Here is a 21,771-nt window from a genome sequence, read left to right as displayed (position 1 = left end):
TGAATCCTATTAATTAATGTTAAACATAGCTTGGTGTTGCCTTGATTTAATCTAAAAATTGAGGCTTGAAATGAAGATGGGACAATTTATTGTAGCTAACTCTTTAACTATCCAGCTATTTTTCCAACAACAAATTTTACTTTTTTTGGGCCATTGGCTGTCAGATATCTCCAGAGAACGATAGATTCAGTACCACAAAAATCAATAATATCCACCATAAATTTAATATCATGGACCCAAAAATTAGAAAAAAATATCAATAAAAGAAAATAAATACAATACCGAAATTAATATATATTAGAAATAAAATTAAACAGGGTTTAATTACATTACATTAGCAACATAGTCACAATTTATTCAATGATCTTCATCTTTATTCCACTCACTTCACTTTTTTATATACGTTTTAAATAAATATCTGGGAAAAATATTAAAGACAACAATCCCATCAGCAATACACATAATTAAATAAGGATAAAAAATAAGGGAGGAAAATTACATTTTTTAAAATTAGAGAGGCGAAAAAAGGACATAAAATGGAACATAAATCTAGCGCCGACAGCGGGTAATTCTATTGCACCCGCGTGAGTAGGGATTCGCCTGAGCTCCTGGTTGGCAGTTGTAGTACGACGCGCCGCGTCGAGAGCATGGCACGGTGTTTCTCCTCAGCGCACCGTAGCTAATGTAACGAGTCGTCGCTAAAATGCGGCGGTAGATCTCGGAGCCCATGGCGAACTCGGCATCGAAGTCTGAGGAGGATTCGTCTCCGCTCAGCATCAGGCACTCGGCGATGGATCCGCGGCATTCCGATTTAATCGGGAGGAATTGGTCGCCGCCGACGAAATCGAGAGTTGGAGACGAAGCTGAAACCGCCACATGGACGGCTAGGATGGCGCAAATCGCGAGCAGACTGAGCGAGAATCTAGAGCTTCCCATTTTCGGGTTCTTTTGCTTTTTTCTGTTGATGGAAGGGAATGGTAACGAGGGCAGCTTTCAGGATTATAAGTGATTGACGTTAACAAATGGCCACTGGGGTTTCGGCTTATTTGCGATGCATGCCACTTGACTTTAACGTGACGGACCTTACTTGTAATCTAAGCGTGTCAATCGCTTTATGGACATCCACTAATCAATCTTTTGACTTTACTGCTTTCCCTTGTAAAAATTAATTAATTAATAACAATAAAAAAATAAAAAAAATTCAATTGAGGGAATGATTTTTGACAGTCATCATTATTCAATTTGAAGTATTTATAATAAATAAATATACTATATACATCTTAACACGTGTTTGAAAATAATATGAATCGTAATAATCAAATTCGATATTATATATATATATATATATATATATATTACTATANCATTTTCTTCTTACCCACAAAATTGGCAGCTACCTAGTACCATACATATGCACATGTACATACATATGTATACGTATATTATATATATATATATATATATATATATTTACTATATTTGTAAATTTTTTCAATTCAATTTGTCTCGCTTAACATATAATCCTAAACATTATGATGAAATGTTGAGATAGCGCCAGGTAGTGGACAACATTTGATAAGTATAGGCTTGGAGGAAGGAAAATAAAATATATTTCTCTTTCAATGTCATGTGAATGCTACTCAAAGGGTGTCAAATTAAGTCTTTGTATTTGAGCATTTGGCAAACAATTTTTTGCGCGTTTCGTGCTGTTGATGCTGATTGATGGCATGAAAGGGGGCCAATCTGCAGTATTTTTCTTTGCAGCGCTATGGAGTTTTTGTTTTGTAATGAATCACTTTTCATATCAACAATCTAATTTAAGAGACAGGTTTTCGATATGATTGCCTGGAGTTAATCTGCCCTGTCTTACCTCTTCACATCAGGTCGAATCAAGCTTTCAGAAATGGTGAAACTAAGGCTGTGAAAATGCCATGAACAGGAAGAAATTCTCATTGTCTGGCACTGATTAGAACTTGTGTCTTTCCTGGTAAAACATACAGGAAAGGGGAGTAGGATTTCAGGCAATGAACTTTTGGTTCATGCCATTATACCAGTAAAAGTAGAACATCCTTCTGAATGTCAATCAAATGAAAACCAAAAGATGTTGGTGATCAATTTAATCCAAGATTTTGCCAACCCTTCGTTCCTTAATCACCCACCCATAGTTCCGTGTTATGAAGGGTTGCCTTGGGAAAAGACATAGGCCATAGGAAGTTATGCAGTAGCCATCAACAGGAGAGTCATCAAGATTACAATATTATATACATACGTCATGGATTGTTCATGATTTCAAGGATAAACATCAAATTTGATTAGGTCATTGTAGGAGGATATGATCAGAGCCTGATGGCAAGGACTGAAACTGTTTGAAGCCTTGTTAGAGATTAGGTGGCATTAATAGAGAAGCCCATTGAAAAAAATTTTCTGCCTTTCACTCAATCTATAGGTCGGGTCTAAGCCCATACAATCTGAATGAAACCAAAGAATAGCTAAAAAAAATAAGAATAAATAGTAAAAATAAATAGCAATCTAACTCAAGATTGAGAGAAGTCAAGCTTTCGTTATACTATATGGTGAAACTAAGCTTTCCACGTATGGAAATATCTTAGCCCAATATGTGATGCCATGGACGACAAGCTTCTGATATGATTCATCGTTGGGGTTGAACAAAAAGAAGTTCTTATTGTCTGCACTGACCAAAACCTTGTTACGGATATAACATATTGGAAAGGGTCGCCAAATTTTGCCATAATTTGGTGTTTCCGGTAAGGTAATCAGTTTCATCCAAGATTTATGCATCCCATGCTGCTTTTTCCTGACCCAGAGATCAGTGTCGCCAGTAATTTTATTGTGCCTCAGCACGCAAAGACAGCCACGAAAAAGGCTTAGGCTACAACTGTCCACTCTACACGGAGGAGGTGAGACCTCTCTCACCTTCTCTTTCGCTAAATGAAAACGCAAAATCAAATCATGGTAGATCCCGTAACGCAAGGGTTTGCAGGCAAACCAATAGAGGCAGCCATTGGCGAAGGTTGATTTTTGCTTAGATTTGGCAAAGTAAGGTAGATCCTTCTCAGCCTTTATGATTGAGTTATTTTTCATACTCATGATTTCAACGTCCGAATACTCAGAAACCCCGTACTCATTAGACACTCGTAAGATTTTGTAATCATCCGTAGAGAAATCACGACCAAATCCCAACACTCTCCATGATTCCCTCCTCCAAGATCTCGGAACTGGAATTTGCTTCAAATCCTGAAGAGACGGATTCCATAGTATCAGTGCCTGCAACCGGGATTTGACACTTTGTATACCTACACATAACAGGCCATCACAGTGACCTATAACAACGAAAAACTTGGTCGGATCCATCGAAAGAGTCAGATCGCAATAGGGAATCTTCAGATTGGTCGCTTGGATCACTTGTTGTGCATCATCGCCATGTCTATCGCTTAATATTCTCATGTAAAAAGGTCGTCGGACGAAATCATAAAGAAGAAAATCATGGTGGCTTTCGAGGGCTGCCATGTTTTTTAGATATCTTCGGATGAATTCCGGATCCGAAGTTAAAAAGTTCCAATGCTTGCAGACGCACTTGAACCGTGTAAAAGATTTGACGGGAAGTTTTAGTAGAATCTTCAGGAGAAGATCATGAGCAAATTCTGGCTCGCATACTGACCCCATTGTTAACATTGGTCCTGCTTGGTACATGCGTACTATGAACAAGAGGCTAAAAGGGTTTTAATTTACTCTAAGCTGCTTCGATGCATAAGGTTATATAGCATCATATCATTTCCATTTTGCCCTTTTCATGCATAAAGACGAGTTTGTGTACTATATTTAAGGTCGAATAAGATTTTAATTTTAACAAAAATTTAACCATATACATTATGTGATTATGGTAATTATTATGGGTTCTGATTTGAAATCCAAAAGCCCATTTGCTTGGGAATGGGGTGGCAGGATCAACCTATTTGCCCATCTACAGGTTTCAACCAGGCATATAGATTATGGGCTTGCTTCTGCCCCTCTCTTGATCTTAATGGCTGGGTGCACATGTCATTCTCGTTGAGATCTTGGAAATACCTCTCTTTTTCTATGTTTATGCAGCCCAAGAACCAAAAAAGGATGAAGCAGTAATAAGAAAACTTCTCATCTTTACATATATATGAGATGAAAATTTATAATTTAATAATAATGTATAAATATTATTATTAAATGTGAAATAATATTCTTCAAATTATTGTCTAACAATGCGTCTGTTTATTGGGTTTTCTGAACTGAAAGTGATTATAAACACTTTGCACTCTTTTGAGGTCCAAACTAAATCAGCCCACCAGCAGCTTTCCAAGACAACAAATTTGACTGGGAAGCTAGAACTCAGCCTTTTTTATCACTTAATAACTAGAATTCAAGGGCTTGCCGTAGCCCAACACTTGATCTTGATGGCTAGGTGCACTGGTCATCTTCGTTGAGATCTTGGCTTCGAGGGCTACCAGCAGCAGCGTTAGCAGCAACAAATTATTGAGACCCTAACAAAAAACCCCCTAAACTGAACAAATGAGGTATTTCAAAATACCTCTCTTTTCTCTGCTGATAATATTAATTATTTTGAAAGTAATAATGTAAATATATTGTATACCAATAATACATCAAACACGAAAATTATGTTCGACAAATCATTATCCGGCAATGCGTCCACCGGGCCTTTTGGGCTCCTCGGAGCTCCAAATTGTATAAGCCCGTCTGAGCTTTGCACTAGCCTTCCTTGAGTCTTGATGGTGAGGATTCGTATAACACGTTATGACCAAGAGATCAAGGGTTCAAAGGCTATGAGACGGGGGTTTAGGGTTTTGAGAACTACTAAAAAAATGAGGTACTCTAAAGTACCTCTCTCTTTTGGTACTCTAAAGTTTTCCATGGAATTGAAGAAACCAATTCCACTTTGTCGTCTTACATTCTTGCTCACAGATTATGAATGGTGGCAACATGGTGCTTAGTTTTCTACTTTTAAATAGCTACTTGACATGTTGATTTTATTTTTTATTTTTTTTCAGAGATTTCCGATCATCTCATACATCAACTATTTGTTCTTTTTCAATGGAAAAAGAAATTAATCGGCCATAAAAGTTCATCTACTTAAAGAAACCGTGTGAGGGGCACACGCCTTTTAATTGTTAATTGTTAATTGTCATTTGTTTGTATTATCAAATCGTTGTTCATATTTAAAAATATTTTAATAATTTTATTCAAAAAAAATTAAAAATATAAATTCTTATGAGAATAGAGCTTATCCACATAAATTAAAAAACACAGAAAGCATTAATGATTAGAATTGAAATTAATAGAATTTATTTAATATTAGAAGTGGTCGTACTAATGAAGCCCTATGCCTTTCAACTTTTGATTTACATGTTGTAATTGTTTAATTTATCTCACAAAGGAATTAGAGACAGGAAAGATTCCTTTTCCATTGCCTGTTTTTACAATTCTCATGTTTGCTTAAGCTTTTATTATTGTCTACTTGCTTTGCTAACCCCCTATATAATAAGCCTTAGCCACGGCTTGTTTGCTCCATGCATATTTCTCCCTTTTCTCTCTCTCGAAAGCAAGCAAGCATAGCTAGTTTCAGGTTTTTACGTGAGCTTTTAGCCCATCGGCTCAAATGGCAAGCTTGTTCACTTATCTGTTGTTTCTTCTGGCCATCTTCTTCATCTCACCAGCTGTATCATTGCCTTTGAAAATAGGGTTTTATCAAAAAACATGCCCATCAGCTGAGGCTATCGTGATGAGTACAGTGAAGGCAGCATTGGCTAGTGATCCTGGAATACCAGCGGCTCTCATCAGACTCCATTTCCATGATTGTTTCGTGAGGGTAATCCTTGGATTTACTTATTCATTTGCTTTCCGAGACTCCATTTCTGTTGAAATGTTTACATCCTTTTTTGTTTCTGACAGGGTTGTGATGCTTCTATACTTCTCGATTCCACACCCAGCAATCGAGCAGAGAAAGACAGCATGGGGAACAAGGGTGTGCAGGGCTTCCAGGTCATCGACGAAGCAAAGGCTAAGATAGAAGCTCAATGCCCGAACACTGTTTCATGTTCGGATATCCTTGCCTTTGCAGCTCGTGACAGTGTCACCCTTGCCGGTGGCCTTCACTACGGTGTTCCTTCGGGGCGTGGCGATGGGAGGGTTTCTTCCGAAGCAGAAGTGACTCAGAACCTCCCCGATGCATTCTTTAATGTGACACAGTTGAAACAAAATTTCGCACGGAAAGGTTTGTCAATGGAGGAAATGGTAACACTCTCGGGTGCTCACTCAATCGGGGATTCACACTGTTCTTCATTCTCGAAACGTTTATACTCTTTTGATAAGACTTCTACACAAGATCCATCCATGGATCCGTCTTACGCCAGGCTCTTGAAGGCTAAATGCCCTCGGCCGTTGAACACTCGGACTGGTCCTGATCCATTGGTGCCTTTTGATCCTGTAACTCCCAACCGGCTTGATAACAACTATTACAAGAACTTGAAGAGCAGCAAGGGACTGCTGGCTTCAGATCAAGTGCTTTGGAATAGTATGTTGACAAGGAAGTTCGTGAAAGAGAATGTGAACCACCCAAGTGCTTGGGCTGCAAAGTTTGCCGCTGCAATGGTGCACATGGGTTCCATTGATGTGCTCACTGGTAAACAAGGAGAAATCAGGAGGAACTGTAGGGTTGTGAATTGAAGATCTGCTGGAGAGTGCTGAAATTTATAGTTTCATGTGTTTGCTTTGATATTTCACAACAGAGTTTTTGATGCTTTCATAATGTAGTTTATGATTTTGATATGGGTTTGCCGGGGAAGAAAATTTGTTTAAATTAAATAATGTTTCTATGTCTTTCCAGTGAGTAATAAAAGTGATAAACTTTCTTATATAAATGTCATGTTACATTGTCACTTTAGCCTATAAAGAAATAAACAGATGTTAAACATTATACAATGTAGAAAAGCTTCAATAAATAACAAGGGGAGGGCTTCGGCCCTTGCCGTTGTTGCAAGAAGAGGAGAAAAGAAAGAAAGAAAGAAAGAAAGAAAATCCAAGGACTATCCTCCACCCAAAACAAATTTTAAAGCAAAACTTTGAAATGTATATAATTGGCACAGACATATACCACTTAATTTCCTTGTGTCTTGCTGGTTAAAAACATGCATGTTAGCCATTGAGATCAAGGGATCAAATTCCATCCATGGAAAAAGAAAACAAAAGCAATACTAACTTTGTAAAACTGAGGTATTCTGAAAATTGAGCAAAAGGGTATGTTATAGTTATATCATGGACTCTTCCTCAAACTCAGAACACAATGGTTAGATAGGGACTTTATGCCTCCACATATTTTTTTCTTTTAGCATCCTTAATCATTTTCAAGCCTTCTCTTCCAATTGACCACTCAAGTCATTACTTCAATGGTTTCAAGGAGCTAGTTGCAACCAGCTGGTACCTTAAGAAAGAGAATATGTGGCAGTATTGTAGTACATCTTTGCTCACAGATTATGGTAACCCTGTACTTCTAATACTGTTACCAATATTAAACATGAAGTTTTAAGTTTTAAATAGTTGGTTGCCATTGATTTTCCAACCTTATTCTGATTTCCCTCTAGAAATTATGTCATTGGAGTAGCTTCCTTTTCTTTTCACGATAGAAGTTCATTGAACATCTTCCTTTCCTTGACTGCATGGACCCTGTGACAGGAGTAGGTGAAACCTTGGCCAAGTCAGATGATTCCACTTACTTTTTGTTTGATCTGCTTCTCCCCATTACTTTTTAAAAAGGGAATCGTGTGGAAGGCACACGCCTTTCAATTGTTTATTTGCTGTCAATTTAAACTGCAACAGTAGATTTGAATGGGAATTGGTGTGGAGGCCACATGCTTTTCAATTGTTTATTTGCTACTATGTAATTGTTTTATCTCACAGGAAGGTTCTTATCATTGCCTAATTTAAATTCGCATGTTCTTTTTCAAAATTTTTTATTGCTTATTGCCTCGATGACTCGCCATAGAAGGCACTGGCCATGGCTTGTAAGCTGCATATTATCCTTTCTTACTGACAATAAAACAACGGTAAGTTCAAGGTTGGTTCGGCTCATATACATAGCAAACTTGTTACTCCATGACTGTGAGTCCATGTACAAATATTCATGGTTGGGCTTGGAATGAGACCCAATCGTCCCATGGCTTGGGCTCAAGCTTTGGGTTCCAGTCTCCTCTCTCTCTCTCCTTCTCACAGCCCTTTCTCCCATTGATGATGCCTCTTTTTCTAGCAAACTTTGAGGGGTTTCCAATCGTTTCCTTGTTGAATTATACGAATTCATGGTCTGGGTATTTATCAAAATCACCTCCTTTCAACTGATAGATGTTCTTCTTTAGAAGCAGTTAATATAGTCGTGTACGTAGTCAACAGTTCACCATGCAGTACGATCAGGGTCATTTGAATCTTTGCATTCCCAGGAAATGGTATTTCTGTTTCATTCAGTTTAACTTAATGTTGTTTTCGGTAATAGGTTGATTACTTCCGAGGACCATTCAGCTATTCTGATCAGCATTAGACTCATCAATTCTCAATCCTTTGCTCGTTGCGGTTTTGTGTGTGCTCGGGTTCTTGTTCTCTTCTCATCGTACTATGTTTTTGCTTTTAGCTTTTGTGTTCGTATCTCCTTTTCAAAAGGTGACCAAACTGTTTGCTATGCTACCTTTCTCGGCTGTTTGCCGTTGGTTGAGCGAAACTGGCTGGTCCACTTATGTTTCTCTTGTTCAGGGAGATGCTGACAGTGCATTGGACCGGCTATGGTAGAAGAAGAAGATTGAAGTTCGTCAGCATTTAAACGAAAGCATTAGGTTCTTTTTAGTCTGTTTCAGGACAGAGATTTTGTTCCTACATAATGATTTTTGGTTCCTTGGCCACGTTTCAACTCTACCAATTGATTACTCTTTCTTGGATTGTTTGATTGAACAATTCTTCTTCACTGCTAGGTTGAATTGCACGATTTCCATTCGTTATTTGACGCCTATCTCATCAATTTTTTCTTGGAATTTCGAGAAAACCAAAATCCCCCAGAGACTAAAAACAGTTGGTGCTGCCTCTTGCTGGGGCCCGCGACCAAAGATAAAACTTTAAAACTTTAACCTTTTCTAAGAAGAAGGCGAGGACTTGATACGAGGTTGGGGTCAGCGAAAACTCAGTGAAGGAGAGCAATGGAGCTGACGACCCCAACAAAGCTGGAATACTATGATCAAATGTCGAAACTTCAATCCAAAACCACACTTCTTTCCTACTTCAAGGTCACTTCTTTATCCCCATTTCCCATCTGGTATTTTACTATTCATTGGTAAAATTGACCATTTCATTTGCTTTTTTAAATTGGTTTTCAGGGTGATGATGGAAGGGAAGCTTTGATTTTGGACTCTACAATCTTCCATCCACAAGGCGGTGGCCAACCTTCTGACACTGGTTTTATTACCATTGCCAATTCCAACCACAGATTTTGCGTGCAAGATGTTAGATCAAAAGATGGAGTTGTAAGTTTACTTGTCTAAAATTGGAACTTTCCTTTCTTCTTTTTGTTAAACAAAAATCTATTTTCTTGTTGGCTTTTTCATTTTTCTTTGGTTTATAGGTGTTTCATTATGGAGTTGCTGAGGATTCCAGTAAGGAAAGTGAATTGGAGCAAGGAAAAGGGAAAGAAGTGTCTTTGCAAGTGGATGAGTCACGGCGGCGGCTGAATTCTAGGTAGTTGAAATGAGCTACTCATTTATTGAATTCATTATTGCCAGTTTTAATTATTAGGATTATGAAGACTGCTTCGTATGAAATAATTTAAGACTATCCAAGAATTATGGTAAGTTGGGATTAAAATGAAGAGTATAGAAGTGGTTTACAAGGAAACTAAATTTTTCTTTAGTTTAGCTTGAAGGAGAGAAAAGTTTATAAATATTACTCATTTCTTGATGATTTGCTGATTAAAGTTCCTTTTTTTCTGTTTCAGTGTTCATAAGTGAAAGCTTGATTGTTTCTAATGAACCAGCTAACTGAAAAACATACTGTTCTTCGAAAAGTTTTATGAAAATTCAAAATAGATCAACATGTATTGTTCTATCAAGCTTTAGAATACTTAACCAATAGAACATAGTTGACACAAAGATCTAGAAATTTGAATAAAGGCACCAAAAGTGGTATAAGCTTTAAATTTATTTAAGTTCTAACACCAAGAGTCTTTACTGTTTAAGCTCCAGTAATTGGCTTTTTCATGTTCTTGGGCTTATTTGATGTTTATTTTTCCTTCATTTACTGTTGTTGAGCAGGTTGCACTTAGCTGGGCATTTGCTTGACATATGCATGAGAAATGTTGGATTGGGGCATTTGGAACCTGGGAAAGGCTATCATTTTCCAGATGGGTATGCTTCAACCAACTGGCAGTTGTGAATTAATTGTCTGTGAGAGAAGCTTCAACCTAGATTGCTTGTAATGTGCACAAATATATGCACTCTTTGTGCTGTGCTAGTACCAAAAGAATTACAAGGACAAGTGCTTAATGTGATTGCTTAGGACTAATTCCCTATTTCTTTCTATGTGTTGTTGAACACCATTATTTTCTTATATCATTAATGGTTGAACTGTTATGTGGATCTTTCTGCTGAAACTTCCATTTTGATGTTCATATTACATCAATTGATATGTTTATAAGCAAATATGGTTGCTTAGAAGTGGGATTCATGAAGTTTACTTTTTTCCAGGCCATTTGTTGAATATAAGGGTACAATTCCACCAAATGAATTGCAAAGCAAGCAAAGGGAACTAGAGATGGAAGTTAATGCCTTGATATCTAAAGGAGGGAAAGTAAATATCATTTTAGCCATGCCGGGTGAATTTAGTTATGTTGCAGTTGCACAGAAATTGTTGGTAAACCTCATCCCCATTTCTTTCAGGTTTATGCCACAGTATTACCATATGAAGAAGCTGCTGAGCTGTGTGGTGGTTCTCTTCCTGACTACATTCCCCAGGTAAGGATGTGGTAGAATGCCGTAGTATGGCCTGTAAATAGCACTTATAAAGCTTAATTTTGGACTACAGCTGTCTTAAAGCACTTAAGGAATCTAGTATAGGAGAATGGCGTAGATAGGCCATGACACAATTACTGAAATCCTGACAGATTTCAGAATGTAATTCTTTCTCCATTGCTAAGGATAGCCTTGTTCTTGTGTCTCTTTCAGGGCAGCAATCCTCGTATCATTAAGTTAGGGGACAATCCTGGTTGTCCTTGTGGTGGCACCCATGTTTCTGATATTTCAGAGATCACAAGTTTGAAGGTATATTGCCAATTTGCTTCACCTAGAAAATGGTAGTAATTTGATTGGTGGTCATCTTCTTCAATTGTGTAATCTGACTATTCAATTGTGTAATCTGACTATCCTGCCTTTAACATATTTCATTTATTGCACCCCAATATGAAGTACTTTTTTCTATGCACTCATTCATTTGCTCTGAGATGGAGATTCTGCTTTTCAAATTCACTTCATATTTATACTTATTCATGTCTATAGCTGATAAGTTATGACAGTTTAATCACCTCAGAGTGATGCCATATTTAGAATTCAAGCCATATTATATTCGATACAAATCATGAATATCAAATGGACTGTTGGCATTTTATGCTGTGATATCATCTATATAAGTAGGGAATATTAATTTCTCATAACATATTTAGCAGCTAATACCATGTTTGAATTTCAAATTACTACATAGAATCATTTTGGCAACACCTGGTGAAAAGACAAGGTTGAAGATGCATAAGGTGCTAAGTGATATTTTTTTTTTTTGTCTTTTTTATTGTTTCCATATGAGTATGCCAACTGTTTGACATCATAGCATTACTTTAACATTTTGCAGCAAATTTGGTTTATTTTCAGGAGGGTTCTATTTAGCTTTCATTTATATGTTTTGCTTATATTTCAGGTCTCTCAGATACGCACAAAGAAGGGAATGACAAAAGTATTTTACACCATTGGAACTTAATAGTTGGTGTTTGATACTCAATATTATAGGTATAAAGGTATCCATATATCTTGAGAGGAAAATGTTCTTAATGAAACTGCATGAAATCATTTTGTTGATGATGTATTACATAATACAAAATGATGCTCCTAAGAGGTGTGATTTTCTTTTTACAGTAATAGATTCCAGCTCAGTGCAAGGAGATCGAAAATGTTTGAAGGCGTAGAACTCACATGTCTAGCACCCTCTGCTTCTATGATTGATTAGTTCATCCCCTATATGTTTGCATGAACTAAAGGCCAAAATGAAGATTCGTATAATGTATTCTCAATGATATGAATTTAGGATATTTTATGGGCTAATATGTATCTTGTGCTATATGTAATGCTAATTAGATTCATTTTGGTTGAAGGCAGGCTTTTGATCCCTTACTAAAACAACCATTCTGATTCGACAACTACCATCTTCACTCAGTTGAGCCATTTTCACTTAAGATAGAATGTTCATTAACCCTTCAACTATAAGCTTTTTACTGTTTATACAGTGGCAGAGCAGCATATAGAACATTCCTTAAACTTTTACTGGTTTGTATGCCTTTTTTCCTCAACCCTGGTTAATCTGCTCTACCTTTTGAGTCCAAGCTCATCTCATTGCTGCTGATGCTCTAAAGCCAGTATGAAACTGCCTAACTGGGGGAATGCATGGCTTGGCTTGGCCACTTGCGCTGTTCCTGTTGCATGGTGGATGCAAACGTGTGTTCACACCTGACACTTTGACAAGTCCCATTTCTTTTGTTTGTTTTCTGTGGCTTCCTTTCTTTTACTTTTCTTTTGGTAAAATGTTGTTTTGTGTGACTAAAATAATTTGGGGTCGACGTGGGCTAAGAGGGTTCTGTCAAATGGGTGTCTGATAGCCCTATCACTCTACTGTACTAGGAAAATTTGGCAGTGTGGTCCACACCATTTGTATGTATCAGCAGAGTTTGCAAATTCAATCTTGGTCTCTAACTCTTCGGTCCCCACCATATCTAACCTTTCTTTTCTTTTACTTTCGCTGTAAAGAGTTTGGCAAATTTTACTGCCACTGTTCTTATGTATCACACCAGGTAAAAAGCCATCAGCTTTGAACAAAAAAGGAATGAGGATTCTGGATAGTCAGATGCAATTAACCAAACCAACAAAATCAGAGAGCAATCTTAGAATATCAGTTGTTGACACATTCTGGTCCTTCCTGTTTGAAACCCAACAAGAATCAAATCTAACAAACCATTTCTGTTGGGTTGGAAACTTGATCAATGCTCGCCAACCCACTTTCTGGTTTTGACTTTGGACTCAGAATTGAATAAATTCTGTGTGGTTTTTCACTCTTTAAAATCTCTAAAATGCCCCAATGGCCAAAATTTAACAAACTGCACCCCCAAAATGTGAAAGGACAACTTGCCTGACAAATACCAGCTCATCCTCTTCTGCCAATCTCTCTCAAGATTGTGAAGAAGTGGGACTCTACAGAAGGAAAGTAATGTATCAACTGACAAAATCTTTTGCCAACCATGGTAAAGAAAGATTGTGGTAGTCTAGTAATTAGAAAGAAGGAAGGGGTCAACCGCAGAATGATATTGGAAGGTAGAAAACAAGTGTTAAATTATAAAAAAGAAAAAGAAAATGAAAAAATACGTAAGGTATGAGAGTTCAAATGGGACTCTGAAAAACGGCACTACCGGTAATAGTGAATCTGACAGGAAAGGAAGGCCAGAACGAGAGCCAAGCAAATAAAATTCCTCCAAATTTAGCAGGGAGACCCTTTCTTTCCCAACCATCCAATCTTTCCTCTAAACACAACGCATTGCACGCACTTCCTTCTTTCAGATTCTCCACTAAATCTCTCTCTCTCTCCCTTTCTCCCTATCTCAATCTCCTACACCCAAATCTCCTCTCTTTTCTTTCTCTTTTGCTTTTGTTTTCGTTTCTTTTTAGTGCTTCTGCTTTGCCCCAAAGTTCACGCTTTTAACTCTCTCCTCTTCCTGCATTTCAGTAGAAGTCAATACTTATGGTGGTTTTCTGGGTGTGTTGACCTTGCTCTGCTCTTTTGGATCAAAAAAACTGAGGTGGGTTGTTCTTCGTCTGCTCGGTTTCTTCTGTTTTTGTGGGCAAAGCTTTGTTTCATATTATCTTTTCAATACCAAGTTTCCTTTTTTCTTCCCACCCTTTTGTTTTGTTAATTATTTTCAATCCATTTCTTTATTGAATTGCTTGGGTTTGTTGAGTTTTGATTTCTTGTCGAATTAGGAGACTTTAAGATGCTGATTGGTAGTCCATACTTTGTTAGATTCGTTGCGCTGTTTTGTTTTGAGTAGTCTTTTATTACTCTTAGAACTGTTTCTGCTGTTTTATTGGTAAATATTAGTACATAAAAGAAATTCCATGGAGAGGGGCATTTTATATGTATAACAGCTTAAACATTACCAATTTATCATCATTATTCATTACTTATTCTTTTATAAAATTGGGTTCCGATGCTATGATCATGATCCAGATTCAGTACATTTGGTTCTAGTTTATGATTAATAATGTCATGTTGGTCACGAGAAGAATTTATAATAGGTTAGTTTTAGCAACAAAAAGAGAGCTTGATTCTTGAAATGAAAGTTTTAAGTTTAGTGACTTCAGTTTCTGATCGTTACGGTTCAAGTTTCTGTTACATTTTGAGAAATACGATAGATTGGCTTATGTAAAATGTTGGGCTGAACTGTTATATATAACGTTGCACATCTAGTCAGTTATTTATATCATGAACTTTTCATCTTGTTAATACACTGTCATACTCTCTTTCCATATAAAAATTAGATAATGGAGATGTTTGCTCTGTTTCAGCCTATAATGCGAGGAGAAAATTTTAATACTTCTGAAGGGGAAATTAAGGTAAGTTTTGGCTATCAGTGCAACAGCCACAAAGGTATTCCTTGCAGCACTGCTAATGGGTGTGCAATCCAGCTGGGAAGTCAAATGCCAAGGACAAGCAGTTTCTCTTGCTTGTCTGGTGCTGCCCTAAGCGCCAATGCTACATTGGCCAACACAAATATTTGCAATGGTCTGATAGGAGCTGAAATTCTTCCTAGTTTGGACTCTCCTAATTCATTCCGTAGGGTTCCCTCTTCACCATCTCTTACAAGGTTGGATATATTATCATCATCCCTGCAAAGCAGTATGTCAAACTTAAGTTGCAGTCCACCAAGTCCAGATGATTCGCCTGAATCTGATTCATATTTACTGAAATCCATGAGTGCTCCTTCCAGAAGTGAAAGTTTCCTTAATGCTATGGAACTACAAGTGGCAGGTGGAGCTGCTGGTGAAGACAGGGTTCAAGCTGTTTGTTCTGAAGAAAATGGGTGGCTCTTTTGTGCAATCTATGATGGCTTCAACGGAAGGGATGCAGCTGATTTTCTTGCTGGGACATTGTATGAAACTATTATAGTTTATTTTAATTTACTAGACCGGGAATCAAAACATGATGTCCCCAGAGCACTCAATGGTTTAAATGGAAATGGACCTTTTGAATATGTTCATGATGATAGTAGAGTTGGTAATGAGGCGAAAATCCCATCTAGGATTGATAGCAAGAAGTATGCAAGTGCTGAAAGCTTCATGAAGAAAAGTGCAGATCATAAAATGGAAGTGTCATCTAATTCATTTAGGCATGGGGTGCTTGATAGCTTCCAGCGTGCTCTGAGTCAAGCTGAGAATGATTTCTTGTACATGGTAGAGCAGGAAATGGAGGATCGCCCTGATTTAGTTTCAGTAGGATCTTGTGTTTTGGTTATGCTTCTTCACGGAAACGATTTGTATACACTCAATTTAGGTGACAGTCGAGCTGTATTGGCAACATATAATGAAGGCAATGACATGGGTCAGTGTGGAAGGCTGAGAGCTATTCAGCTCACTGATAGTCACACTGTTGATAATGAAGTTGAAAGAACTAGACTCTTGCATGAGCATCCTGATGACTCTATGCCCATAGTTGCTGGAAAAGTGAAAGGAAAATTGAAGGTGACTCGTGCTTTTGGAGTCGGTTACTTGAAGAAGGTGGGTACTGGTTTTTCTCATTATGAAAATTTTCCTTTATATTTAACCCCTTAAGAAGACTTGACTTTCACCGCATCCTAGCCTCGTACACAAAGCAATACCCTGAGTAGGAAACAACTTCTCTATATTCCTTGATATTTATATTTGACCACTGAAGAGGGCAAATTAGTACTCAGACTTGGAAATTACATCTAAGTGTAAATTTCAAAAATTTTCCTTGTCAACAAATAAGTATAGCCTGTCTTGTTTATATTGTGGTTGCTATTTCTTCAATCTGGGAGTTGTTTATGCAAGAGTAAGCTCTAATGCTGACCGTTATGTAACCTATGTTATTGCTGCTGATCAACTCTTTCTCTAATCAGTATATTATTTTTGTTATTCCTTGCAGAAAAAACTGAATGATGCACTGATGGGTATTCTTCGAGTTCGCAACCTCATAAGTCCCCCATATATCTCCACAGAACCATCATTGAATGTGCACAAAATATCAAGATCTGATCACTTTGTTATAGTTGGCAGTGATGGTTTATTTGACTTCTTCAGCAATGAAGAGGCTGTAAAGCTTGTCCATTCTTACATCTCAAGCAACCCCTCTGGAGATCCTGCAAAATTTCTTGTGGAACAGCTTGTAATAAAAGCAGCTCATTCTGCAGGTAAATTGCTTTATATCTGTTGCCGATGACAACTTAAGCTTTTTTTGCTAATTTAATTTGATCCATGAACAAATTATTCTTTCATCTTCTGTGACGGTTGTTTGCATTCTCATGCTAATCTTCTCCCCATTCTTTGTCTTGTATCAAAACTAAAATAGCAAAACAACAATACTAGATTACATATCATGTCAAATAGATCCTAATTGACAAAGTGGTTAGTAAACACATTCAGTTTCTTTTTTATAGCAGTATATTGTTTATTATACTAAGATCTCTAAGACCTTAATTCTACAATCACAGGTTTCAGTAAGGAAGAATTGATGAATATTCCAGCTGGTAGGAGAAGGAAATACCATGATGATGTTACTGTTATTGTGATTATTCTTGGAATGAATTATCGCACTTCTAAGGCATCGACTTGTGTGTGAATTTTATGTCAGCCTTTTCCTGTCTTGCAATAGCAGATTTAGCAGTTCTACATTTTCACTATATTTTTCAAATGTAAATAGCTTAAATTTGAGATAATCTTCTCTTGATTTGTTACAAACCAATTTTGGTATTACTTTAATCATGCATTAGTCTTGGGTGTAAATAAGTAGCTGATCTTTTTGTTTCTCTTTCTCTACTACTTGTGAATATTGAGAAGATTTGTTAACAAAATATATCCAGCTTTCTCAATTGAGTAATCACTTCAGCATGATCCCATTCGTTCATGCTCCCATCATCCTTTATTCATGGTTACCCCTTATTCTTACAAGCTTCTATTGATGGAATTTGTACTCTGTTTAAATTCTGGGTTTCTATGACATGACTGATGCCAGGTATGTGCCTGGTCCTTTTCCATTTTGCAAAGCAATTTATAGGAATGGAACATTCACAGATGAGCCAAATCCTGACAAAGAACAATCACACAAGTGCAAAACCATTTCCCATTTTCCTGAGCTCAGAGTGAGGCTAGGTGCATACTTATGAACACCCAGGCTAGAAGACAAGATGATATTGTTTTGGCTTCATCATGACTAAATGGAGCATGCTTTCAAGAAGACTAATTAAATGCCAATACCATATAAACTGATTCAGACGAAAGCTCTTTCTTGTGCTAGATAACAAAGTAGACTTGAAATTTAAACCTAAGAAACATGATGTGAACAAAAGTAAAATTTCATCACAAGCTCCAGGAGCAAGAAGTACAAGAATACAGTATCCATGACGAACCCATTCTAGCTTTCCACTTCCTTGCCATTTTCTTTTAAGGGTGAAGTATGCACTTCCTCATCCTTTCCTTCAATCTTGGGATCTTCAGCCTCTTTAGCACCCTCTGACACATCCTGTAGCTGCAAAAGTTCCAAAGGATTCAACCCAAGGATCGCATACTAGTTTCTAAAAGTGTAGACTGATACTAAGTAACAAGTAGCATAAGGGATGTGAACAAAATCTTAGGTAACTGACCCCCAAATTTCTTAGGCTAGCAGTAACATCTTCCTGCTGCTGATGGAGAGTGGTCCTCAGTTCTTGAAATTCCTTATTTCAGGAATGAAACATTTTCGATAACTTATTCTTCCTCATTCAGAATGAAAAATCTTTATGGGAGGAGCACTTACCGTACGGAGTTGCTCCACTTCAACATTAAGTGTTTTCTTTAATTCTGTCAGCTCCTGCATGGGACATGAAAATTAGCTTAACCAAACATTAGAAGGTATTGATGAGGCATCTACCTAAAACTTTAATCAGACAAGTTATTGTCTGTAGGCAAGTAATTTAGGTCCAAAATCTGTTCTTCCATCAATATTTTCACACAATATCGCAAATCTTTAGATTCTTGATCTCAACCATTCAGTCAATATGAAGAAAGACATCACATCAGAAAGATTTATCTAGTAAATCTACTTATATATCTAGTTATATACTAAACGACCACAAATTTCTCTAAAGCTAAACCCATTGCTAACATGTTTGCAGATCTCCAAGACTTTATGAGCAGCAGAGACAGATTTACGTAAATTCAGACTGGATTTCATAATTCAATTTAAACCATGGTTTGAAGCCAAACTTTCCTTCCACTTGATATTTCAGTCACAGGAACAAAAATGCAACCCGACAGCCATATGCAGATTCTTTTAAGAGAACCTTCATTTCATAGTAAAAAAGGCCAGCTACTTCATCTGCCAAATACCTACTTAGCATGACAAGGAACAGACACTCCCACAGATTTACTTCCCAAGCCTTTCCTATCACTTTATACTACCGACAATCTCAGTACGAATAAAGAAAAAAAGAATGAAAAGAATCCACGATAAATACCACAGGCCAAGTACACCAAGTAGCAGGAGCTATACACATTCAACAGATTATATCAACCAGAAATTTATAAAAAAAATAGAGATAAACAGCAAACTGAACTTACATCACGGTAGATTTTAACTTGGGTGTCCAACTTTGACCTCCAATTTTGCAGATCCTAATGGGAAAAGGATGCCAAGCTCTTTTCTAGTCAGAATTGAACTATATAACCCAGAATAAGGAAAAATATAATTTTTTTTTTCCATAATTACCTGTTTCAACCCTTGGATTCTACTGAGCAGCTCTGTCCTTGATTCATTCAATTCCTAAAAGCCCCCAACAAAACTAAAAATTAGAAGCTAAATGTATTAAATCAAACATTTAAAAAAAAGTAGATATAAATAGAATAAAGTAAAAAAAAAAAAAGGAAATCCAAAACTTACTGCGATTTTTGAACCAACTGGAGTCATATTCTCCTTCTTCTGTCAAATGGGTAAACAAAATTCCATCAATATCTCTAAGCAAATCCAAACTACAGAAAAGGAAACAACAAAAAGAAAAAAAGAAAAGATCTTTAACTATGAGTAGAAAAAACAATAACAATTAAAAAAAACTGGAAACAGAGAAAGTACAGGAGCGAGGGGAGCTGTGACGGGAAGAGGAGGAGTAGAATCAGAGGTTGCCATTTGTAACAATTAGAAAGGGGGATTATGCTTTGATTTGATTTGATTTTTACCAAAAGATTTGGTCTTTGTTTCTTTTTGTTATTAAAAAACGGGTTTTTGATTTTTTTTTTTTTTTTATGATGATGATGATGATGATGATTATCCAGGTGAGATCTGGAGAACTGGAAACACCAAAAATGGGTAATTTTTCAAAAGAAAGATTTGGGTTTTCTTAAAAAGAAGAAATAAAAATGGATTTGAAGAGCTGAATTTTGAATTTGGGAAATTGGGGAGTGTTTGGGCGGGCAAATTGATGATAGGGTTTGTTTTAAGACAGACATTGATCTTCAAATACATGCCCCATGTGGGACCCACTTCCTCCTTACTGTTCATTTATAGATCTCTACATTTCTTTTTCATTTACTACATTTTGATTTTATTTAATTAATACAGGCCCAACGAAAGTGTTAATGCCCGAAGTTTGGGTTTCTTGTACAATGACTGGGCCGACATCTATGAGCCCGCTGTCTCCCTTCTCTCTCGTCTCCTTCTCTCCTCTGTCACTCTCTCTCTCTCTCTCTCTCTCTCTCTCTCTAAACCCTCCCTCTTTCCCTTCAACTGAAATTCCAGTTCCTTTTTTTCTTCCTTCAATCAAATTTGTAGTACCTGACTTCCCCGGATTGGGACATTGAATTCCAGGTTTGATTCTCCTTCCCTCCCTTTTTATTTGTTGTCAATAACATGTAAAACAGTTCTTTAAGTTCAGTTGATGTGCAAGTTATTTATTTGATCAGAAAAGTTGTTGTTTTTTCTTGTGAAGTTTCTGCCTTTCTTGAATTGGTATGTGATATTGTAATTGTTTCATTCAAATTACTGGGAATGTTTGGAAAGTATCAATAGTCAAACTAAAAGAAAGATTGTTATGCCAGGGAATTCCTGTGAGATGTCTTCAAGAATTGCCCAAATTCGTCTTGTGAGTTCACATCCTGAGGTTTATGAACCCTGTGATGATTCATTTGCGTTAGTTGATGCACTTTTAGCTGATAGAAAAAACTTGTTGGAGCATAAACCCACCTTGTGTATGGAAGTGGGTTGTGGGAGTGGTTATGTTATCACTTCTTTAATGCTCATGCTTGGGGAGGAAGCTAATGGGGCTCAGTTTATTGCCACTGATATCAATCACCACGCTATTAGAGTGACTCAGGAGACTATGGAAGCACATAGGGTTCATGCTGAGTTGATAAATACTGACATTGCATCAGGGCTGGAGAACCGTCTGGCTGGTTTGGTTGATTTATTGGTTGTTAATCCACCTTATGTACCAACGCCTGAAGAGGAAGTGGGTCGTGAAGGAATTGCCTCTGCTTGGGCAGGAGGAGAGAATGGTCGAAGTGTTATTGATAGGATATTGCTTGTTGCTCTTAAGCTTTTGTCGAAGCGGGGTTGGTTGTACATGGTTACTCTTACAGCAAATAATCCTTCACAGATATGCCGTCAGATGAGGAAGAAAGGTTATGATTCTAGAATTATTGTCCAAAGATCAACAGAGGAAGAGAGTTTACATATCATCAAGTTCTGGAAGGATTTCGATATAGAGGTGGATGCAAAGGATGTGGTACCAAACAGCAATGCAGCTCCCGCAGGTGTCGTGGATTCTGTACTTTCACAGTTTCAACGATTGTCATTTTGGAGAAGTAGTGACGTTAATAGCAGCAGATCAGGAAAATGAAGGAAGGTTTAATGTTGTTGTCTGGCCATATAATTCTTCTGGTAACCAGGTTTCATTATGTTTCAGGGTTAATCTTGCTTGAGTGTTCTCCCTTGCAGGTGTTAAATACTCTTTTCCTTTTTGCCTTTTGTTTGGCCTACTTTTAAATGGCTGATCTTTGTTCTTGTCTTTTGAACTTAACCATACAGAGGGCTAAACTGAACAATTGGGAGCAAGCTCAAGTTTTGTGTTCGCCAAAACATCTGTCTTAAGACCACTAATATCATGAATATCAGTTACATCTCTACACGACTAATTTGTAAGAATTATTTTGCTGTTAGGTTTACATG

General features: G+C 37.1%; 7 protein-coding genes across 9 annotated transcripts; 4 read left to right on the top strand and 3 right to left on the bottom strand.

Moving 5' to 3' along the window:
• Nucleotides 294–1,006, bottom strand: LOC18603499 (protein RALF-like 33). Its single transcript, XM_007035519.2, has one exon. The coding sequence runs from the start codon at nt 934–936 to the stop codon at nt 550–552; it is 387 nt and encodes a 128-aa protein (XP_007035581.1). The 5' UTR covers nt 937–1,006; the 3' UTR covers nt 294–549.
• Nucleotides 2,551–3,684, bottom strand: LOC18603498 (putative F-box protein At3g20705). The gene has a single exon (XM_007035518.2). The coding sequence runs from the start codon at nt 3,682–3,684 to the stop codon at nt 2,551–2,553; it is 1,134 nt and encodes a 377-aa protein (XP_007035580.2).
• Nucleotides 5,610–6,797, top strand: LOC18603497 (peroxidase 5). The gene is made up of 2 exons (XM_018120182.1): nt 5,610–5,875; nt 5,959–6,797. The coding sequence occupies exons 1-2, from the start codon at nt 5,666–5,668 to the stop codon at nt 6,730–6,732; spliced, it is 984 nt and encodes a 327-aa protein (XP_017975671.1). The 5' UTR covers nt 5,610–5,665; the 3' UTR covers nt 6,733–6,797.
• LOC18603496 (alanine--tRNA ligase) lies at nt 9,170–13,043 on the top strand. 3 transcript variants are annotated; one of them, XR_001927573.1, is made up of 10 exons: nt 9,170–9,326; nt 9,417–9,563; nt 9,662–9,774; nt 10,347–10,439; nt 10,779–10,881; nt 10,971–11,045; nt 11,256–11,351; nt 11,788–11,836; nt 11,998–12,086; nt 12,213–13,043. XR_001927573.1 is itself a non-coding variant. In XM_007035512.2 (9 exons), the coding sequence occupies exons 1-8, from the start codon at nt 9,240–9,242 to the stop codon at nt 12,055–12,057; spliced, it is 774 nt and encodes a 257-aa protein (XP_007035574.2). In that variant the 5' UTR covers nt 9,171–9,239; the 3' UTR covers nt 12,058–12,086; nt 12,213–13,043. The 3 variants fall into 3 exon arrangements, 2 of the variants coding, with proteins under 2 accessions (XP_007035574.2, XP_007035577.2); XM_007035512.2 differs by lacking the exon at nt 11,788–11,836 and having other exon boundaries at nt 9,171–9,326; XM_007035515.2 differs by lacking the exon at nt 11,788–11,836 and having other exon boundaries at nt 9,171–9,326; nt 11,998–12,094.
• Nucleotides 13,707–17,489, top strand: LOC18603495 (probable protein phosphatase 2C 40). The gene is made up of 4 exons (XM_007035510.2): nt 13,707–14,140; nt 14,907–16,115; nt 16,504–16,768; nt 17,069–17,489. Exons 2-4 carry the CDS (start codon nt 14,913–14,915, stop codon nt 17,194–17,196), a joined length of 1,596 nt encoding a protein of 531 aa, XP_007035572.2. The 5' UTR covers nt 13,707–14,140; nt 14,907–14,912; the 3' UTR covers nt 17,197–17,489.
• On the bottom strand, nt 17,800–20,077 carry LOC18603494. Its single transcript, XM_018119678.1, has 7 exons — nt 19,681–20,077; nt 19,492–19,530; nt 19,321–19,374; nt 19,173–19,226; nt 18,370–18,423; nt 18,218–18,289; nt 17,800–18,102 (listed from the first exon to the last, which is right to left on the bottom strand). The coding sequence occupies exons 1-7, from the start codon at nt 19,732–19,734 to the stop codon at nt 17,989–17,991; spliced, it is 441 nt and encodes a 146-aa protein (XP_017975167.1). The 5' UTR covers nt 19,735–20,077; the 3' UTR covers nt 17,800–17,988.
• Nucleotides 20,194–21,728, top strand: LOC18603493 (hemK methyltransferase family member 2). The gene is made up of 2 exons (XM_007035505.2): nt 20,194–20,412; nt 20,643–21,728. Exon 2 carries the CDS (start codon nt 20,657–20,659, stop codon nt 21,440–21,442), a length of 786 nt encoding a protein of 261 aa, XP_007035567.2. The 5' UTR covers nt 20,194–20,412; nt 20,643–20,656; the 3' UTR covers nt 21,443–21,728.

This window comes from Theobroma cacao, chromosome 4 (genome assembly GCF_000208745.1).
Source record: "Theobroma cacao cultivar B97-61/B2 chromosome 4, Criollo_cocoa_genome_V2, whole genome shotgun sequence".
NCBI classification, from domain to species: domain Eukaryota; kingdom Viridiplantae; phylum Streptophyta; class Magnoliopsida; order Malvales; family Malvaceae; genus Theobroma; species Theobroma cacao.
This window is presented reverse-complemented; position numbering and strand designations above follow the sequence as displayed.

Excerpts from the sequence above, each read along its gene's own strand:
- LOC18603496 (XM_007035512.2), top strand. The coding sequence starts at position 9,240 with ATGGAGCTGACGACCCCAACAAAGCTGGAATACTATGATCAAATGTCG. Across the intron at positions 9,775-10,346 it reads CGGCGGCGGCTGAATTCTAG|GTTGCACTTAGCTGGGCATT; the intron begins GTAGTTGAAATG and ends GTTGTTGAGCAG. Across the intron at positions 11,352-11,997 it reads CAGAGATCACAAGTTTGAAG|GTCTCTCAGATACGCACAAA; the intron begins GTATATTGCCAA and ends CTTATATTTCAG.
- LOC18603494 (XM_018119678.1), bottom strand. The coding sequence starts at position 19,734 with ATGGCAACCTCTGATTCTACTCCTCCTCTTCCCGTCACAGCTCCCCTC. Across the intron at positions 19,531-19,680 it reads TCACAGCTCCCCTCGCTCCT|AAGAAGGAGAATATGACTCC; the intron begins GTACTTTCTCTG and ends CCCATTTGACAG. Across the intron at positions 18,290-18,369 it reads AAGTGGAGCAACTCCGTACG|GAATTTCAAGAACTGAGGAC; the intron begins GTAAGTGCTCCT and ends TCCTGAAATAAG.
- LOC18603495 (XM_007035510.2), top strand. The coding sequence starts at position 14,913 with ATGCGAGGAGAAAATTTTAATACTTCTGAAGGGGAAATTAAGGTAAGT. Across the intron at positions 16,116-16,503 it reads GAGTCGGTTACTTGAAGAAG|AAAAAACTGAATGATGCACT; the intron begins GTGGGTACTGGT and ends TATTCCTTGCAG. Across the intron at positions 16,769-17,068 it reads AAAAGCAGCTCATTCTGCAG|GTTTCAGTAAGGAAGAATTG; the intron begins GTAAATTGCTTT and ends CTACAATCACAG.
- LOC18603493 (XM_007035505.2), top strand. The coding sequence starts at position 20,657 with ATGTCTTCAAGAATTGCCCAAATTCGTCTTGTGAGTTCACATCCTGAG.
- LOC18603498 (XM_007035518.2), bottom strand. The coding sequence starts at position 3,684 with ATGGGGTCAGTATGCGAGCCAGAATTTGCTCATGATCTTCTCCTGAAG.
- LOC18603499 (XM_007035519.2), bottom strand. The coding sequence starts at position 936 with ATGGGAAGCTCTAGATTCTCGCTCAGTCTGCTCGCGATTTGCGCCATC.
- LOC18603497 (XM_018120182.1), top strand. The coding sequence starts at position 5,666 with ATGGCAAGCTTGTTCACTTATCTGTTGTTTCTTCTGGCCATCTTCTTC. Across the intron at positions 5,876-5,958 it reads TCCATGATTGTTTCGTGAGG|GGTTGTGATGCTTCTATACT; the intron begins GTAATCCTTGGA and ends TGTTTCTGACAG.